The sequence below is a fragment of the Alligator mississippiensis genome, chromosome 3 (assembly GCF_030867095.1).
Source record: "Alligator mississippiensis isolate rAllMis1 chromosome 3, rAllMis1, whole genome shotgun sequence".
Taxonomy (NCBI): domain Eukaryota; kingdom Metazoa; phylum Chordata; order Crocodylia; family Alligatoridae; genus Alligator; species Alligator mississippiensis.
The window spans coordinates 133,543,467-133,549,188 of NC_081826.1; the positions used below are offsets into that span (position 1 = coordinate 133,543,467).

Genomic DNA, 5,722 nt, shown 5'->3' on the forward strand with positions numbered 1-5,722 from the left:
AAAGCTGTTTACCAGGTACATTGGCAGTGGATATTCTTCATCTACTGAATTTATTAAACACTTTTGTTCATGGTTAATATTTCTAATTTTACTATAGTGTAAAGGATGCAAAAATGTTCACGTATTTAAATCTCTCTAGTGAATTTGTGTATTTTAGGGATTGTTGAAGAGGCTGATACTTTCATACTGTTGGAAAAAGACTAAATTATTTGGGAATACCTGGATTCAGAAGCAGATATAACAAAAATAACAGATTATGAGTGGCTGGGGATTGAAAAGGAGTAAGGGTGGCTGCAGTAACACGTGGCCTACAGCAGCAGAGGCCCACCTTTTTGGGAAATGTGCCACAAATAAGTCCTGAATACTTCCTAGGTGTCACTCCACTCCAGTCCCCTTCCTCTGGTGATCTGCCACTCTGCTTTCTGTTCCTGATCCTAGGCTCTCTGCCTGATCTGCTTTCTGTTTCCTTCCCTGCACTCTGGCCCAGTTTACTGCTCTGCTTTCTGTTCCTGCCCTATATGCTATTGTGCTGCCTGTCTCCTCCCTAATCTGCTGTGTGCCACATACAGAGGCCACCTGTGCCACTTGCAGTACCCGCGCCTCGGGTTGGTCACTCTTGGCCTATGGAAAGGTAAAAATTCTGAAATTTCTAATACAGTAGGATAGTGGGAGGTCTACTGGTGTACGGTCTACTGGTATTTCACAGCTGCAAGCATCAGGACTATTGCCCAGGTCCAGCAGTACTTCTGTACTCTATGTTTTTAAATACTCAGATGTAACTTCCTCCCCTGAAAAAGCATTTTTACTTTGTGAAAAAGCCCAAGTAAAAACATGCTCAGAAGAGAAGCCAGATAAGGTAGGTTTGCTGAGAAAGAGCTCGTGGCAGCTTAGAAAGCACCCTCCCAAGCTGCAAATTATCAAGACTTTCCCTCATGGATGAAGGAACTCTAGGCTTCAGAGGTCTCAAAAGCCAGCCTTAGGAATCATCAGAGGGGATGGTACAGTTCAAAAAACATCTTGACGTCCATCTTGCTGGGATCATTTGATCCCAGCAGTCTTTCCCACTTGTGCTGGGGGGCTGGACCCGATGATCTGTAAAGTCCCTTCTAGCCCCTAACAACTTGTAAGATGTCTAGACTATGGAATAAGCTCCCTCTAGAAGTGGTGCAATCGCCTACCCTGGAAATCTTCAAGAGGAGACTGGATAGTCATCTTGCTGGGGTCACCTGACCCCACCTGTCTTTTCTGCCTGGTGTAGGGGGCTGGACCCAATGATCTTCCAAGGCCCCTTAGAGTTGATGAACCAATGAATTATGAAACTCATGGTCTGAAGCAAGCCAATACTAACTTCTATTTATAATACATCTTTGCACATTGAAGGGCCTCTCCATAGAAAAGAGCTAGACGCTTTGCCTCTAGACCAGTCAAGCTCTTAAGCATATGGTAAGCTTGAAGCGCGTGAGTAATCTCAGACAAGTGTGGTTGAAGTGAAACTCTTACTTAAGAGATGCAGTAAAAAATAAAATGAGATCTGAAATGAGTCTTGAGAATATGATCTCAATATGATAGCAGAATAAGCCAGGAATTAGAGGAGAAGAGGCTCCCACTGTTGCTTCAGTGGTCATTTTTGCTGAACTTAAGTGACTGGATTCCCCTCCACCCCACTCCTCCACCCTGATACACATTACCTGGGATTAGAGAGATCCAAAAGGAGTCATAAGTAGGCTGAATTATCATTCCCTTCCTGCTTTCTGCCAGTATTGTAGTGTAGAGCTTCCACCATTTCCCCACCTCTTAATATGTGAAAAAGCCAAGACTTCTAATGAAGAGAAGTGAAGGAATGAAGAATTCAGTCATTTCTCCCCATTAACATAACATGGCTTCCTCATAACTTGAGTTTTCAATCTTCTTTTTTTTCACCAAACACTGCTGTTCTGTCAGAATGTGCCAATTTTAGTAAGGTTTCTGAGGAAACCTTTGGTTCCAGATTTCTTTGGAAGTGACCACTTCTGGAGAAAGAGGGTGAGGCCCAGATAGACTTTTGGACTATTGATCCAATAGTGAGCCCCTTTGGACTTTTGATCCCAAACCAGATGTTTAGATGCAACCCAAGTGTTCTAATGGTTTGGTTTTCATTCTGATGTGGAACAAAAGTAAATTTCAAAATCTTGAGAGTTATTGTGAAGCAAGACTGTTGTTCTCTAGCCAGCTCTGCTTGTTAACTAAGAAGGCAAGATACTGATTTTTATGAGCACTTTGGTATAAATGCTTTGCACACGATTGGGCCAGGCTGAGTTCCTGGCTGCCTACAGGCTCTGGCTGCTTGTTTCTGTCTGTACATGCTCATCCCTACTGCTGCAGCCGCCCAGAGTACCTGCCCGGGCTACCTGCATTAATACAAATTTAAGATAATACAGGGAAATCTCACAAACTATTTAATCCTAGGTCATATGTACTGAGCTGCTTGATTGAGCATGAGCTGGCTCTGTCATGTTTGTGGAGCAAAATGAAGAGGAGCACTAGCTGAACCTACTACCTTTTCATTAGGCCACTCGTGATAATGTCCCCTTTCAGCCTGGTGCAGGGGGCTGAGCCCATTCTTGTGATGCATCCAACTTTGCTGCTTATTTGGAGAAGCAACCAAGATTATTTCCAAAAGAGTAGTAGCGGACCTATACCAAAGCTGTAAGATGAACACTGTTAGACTTTGCATAAATGAAGGTGTGGATCCGGATTCTCCACTGATTTGTAAAATTTCCGTGTCAGTTTTGAGAAGATGTGCAAGATCCAAACTCGGCATTTTGGTCAGCCCCCATGTCAATGAGTAACTCATTCAAGGTTGCACTATTTATCCCTCCTTATTTTTAAGACAACCACATTTTTAATGGCAGCTTTTTAAGATTCTACTTATAAGGGGGGCTTTCTTCTCTATGGGCTGAATTCTTGTTCATTTGGTCTCCTCTAACTGCTTCATTGCATGCAGCATACACAAAGACATATTTTAAATAGGAAATGAAGGATTGCAAGGTGAAAGTGATGCAGATAGGGCACTATGGATGCTGATGCTCTGGCACTGTACTCAATGGGTGCTTATCCATGAATTCAAAAAGAGAAGAATTAGGTCATAAGTGGATTATTGAGCCCTATGGAAGGAAAGCAAAAGGGAATCAATTGATAAAATGAATCGGCTACTGTCTTTGCATAGTACACTGATAATGGCTCTGAGATTCATGGTTTCTGGGTTATTTTTTGTGTCTGATGAGGGCTTGATATGTTATCTTAGATATATTGTGTGATCTCTGCATGCCTGCCTTTTATGCATTATGGGGAGCAACGGCAGTAAGGAATTTCAGTACAAACTCAAAGATAAAACCAGGAGATGATGTAGGGGCTTCCAGGATGACAGCAGCAGAAGGAACATAAGAATTTCCTTGAATCACCACAGAACTAAAAAATGACCTTTAGCAGCTAGAAGCACTGATATCCTGTAAAGGTGACAAAAGTCAGCAGATTCTCAGCGCTGCTAGTGACTGAGCAGAGGCAAGAGTTTGATCCTGTGCCTAAACAAAAAAAATGAAGACTCCTTCATTTATTCCTTGCTGCATACAGAAAATGAAAATTCAACCTCCATTTATTGTTCCTTGACAGCAACAGAAAGACTCCCATTCACTTCATCAGGCATTGGTCAAATTGCAGGGAGAGCTTATTTACTGATTAAGAGAAGAGGTATAGGACTGCAGCCAGAAGGTGGTAGAAAACACTCTATTTGGGCACTGGGGTGGAAACTGTCTGGTGTAGATGAGGGTTAGGATGTCTCATCTATACAGGACACCTCAGCAGGCTGGAAGTAACCAGTGGGTGAGGTGATGCCTGAGGAGCTATTGGGGGGGACCATGCAGCAGCTGGGCGAGGAATCAGCAGGCTGACTAGGTGGGATCAGTCATTTAGCGAGGTCAAAGTCTAAGCTCTTTCCAAGTTTAGTGGCTCATCAGGCTGGCATGGATAAGGTGCACTGGTTTCTGTAGCCAATGGCATATAAGGGAGTGATGTGACCAGCACCATATATGGCCATCTTTGTTTGGGCCACCAGGCCCAAGTGATCAGATATCCATTTACAGCTCGGTTGGGTGTATGGAGAGGCCTTTCATGTGAGTGCAAACCAGAGTTCAAACTCTAACCTCTGAAACCATATCAAGTGGCTTGGAACCATTCTGCCACTGTGTGCCATAGATAGTTAGGTACTCCACCCTTATCTAAACTGGTGCATTCCTGTTTGAGCATTTCATGTTTATTTAGTTTAATCTGTACTTAAGGAACCTTTGTGTTAAAGTTTTCATACAGAAACATTTTTATTTAAAACAAACAAAAATGCTGTAGTTTCTCCTTTTTAAATCATAAAAAAAGTAAAACATGCATCCCTCAGGATATGCAAATAAAAGTGTTTAGGATTAAAATTCCTGAGCACATGTAAATAACTGATACATTTCCTACTACTAATCCACTGAAAAGTCAGAATGCATGCTTACAATGGACCCAGTTCTGCCTTCCTTATATTTATTACCAACTGCAATGACAGGGCCCTGTTCAGGTGCAATTTTTAGTTTGTGTCTAAATCCCTGTTGATGATAACATGCATAATTTTAAGCATGCATTGAAGTTCAATTGATTTCAATGGAACTTAAACAAATGCTTAAAGTATGTATGTATATGCTGCCCTGAATAAGATGCTATCTGGTATCAGGGCCACCAGAAAACAGCAAACACTTCTGGTCTAGAAGAGCAAATAAATGTTAGATGGAATCTTAAAGGTTGTATTCAATTTTTGAAGGATTTTGTTTTTGTTTTCAGTCTCTGCCACATAATCTGAATGCATATTTTTACATGAATATGAAGAAAAAACTGAAAATGGAAAAACAATTGCTGTTCACTTTGAGACTGATCATGGTAGTTTTGCCATTGATTTTAACAAACAAAGGGTCAAACCCTAAAGCTATATTACATAGGTAGTTTTTTTTTTCCCATGGCAAAGCAAGTTATTAATAAGATATTTCAGACATTTTTATTGGTATATCTATCATTTGCATGTTTAAATGATGCTAAAATCCATGGGATACAAGGAATCGGAATGCTTAGAGACACAAAGTACTTAATTGTCTTCAGATTAAGTATAGTAATGCCAGTACAAACTCCATGCATCCTTTGCGATTACCGTAGGGTGACCTGGAATGACTGATTTCTCTAGGGTTACAAGTTAACGCCTTCTGCCCACAAACACATCCGTCTCTCTCCTTACATCTTGTGCCATATTTTGCCTTGACTTAAAATGGGCTTATACCTTGTTGATCTCTCTCTTTTTTTCCTATGAGATTGACGTGAAGACACTAAACTGTTTTCTCTCTCCTCTTCAGCTGGGCTTCATGAGGACTGCAAGAACAAAAGGTCTGTCCCAGTAGTGTGCTCTCTAAACATGTGTGCTTACTTTATATGGGGATTAGCTGTAACTGTGTGTGCAGGTTGAAATCCCATATAATGTTGGATGCTTTTCCCTCTTTGATTATAGGTAGAAGTGTTTTCTTTACCCTGTTATATCTCTGAAAAAGAGCAGATTGACATGGACAGGGAGGTAAGTAAAAATAATGTTTACATTAAAAAAAAGTAGTTATTCCTAACATTTTGATATTCTACTATTATTTTGTAGGGTCGTAGGAGGGAAGTTAGTAGA

The 5,722-nt window shown here is 41.1% G+C and overlaps 1 protein-coding gene across 1 annotated transcript in view; it reads left to right on the forward strand.

Annotated features, from left to right (window-relative positions):
- The first annotated feature begins 4,887 nt into the window (after positions 1 to 4,887).
- The window catches only part of LOC102564684 (orofacial cleft 1 candidate gene 1 protein homolog), a 59,911-nt gene continuing 59,076 nt past the window's right edge, over positions 4,888 to 5,722 (forward strand). The window contains exons 1-2 of the mRNA XM_059723532.1: positions 4,888 to 4,944; positions 5,561 to 5,623. Of these exons, the coding sequence (XP_059579515.1) occupies positions 4,888 to 4,944; positions 5,561 to 5,623 (120 nt within the window). The remainder of the gene's footprint in view (positions 4,945 to 5,560; positions 5,624 to 5,722) is intronic.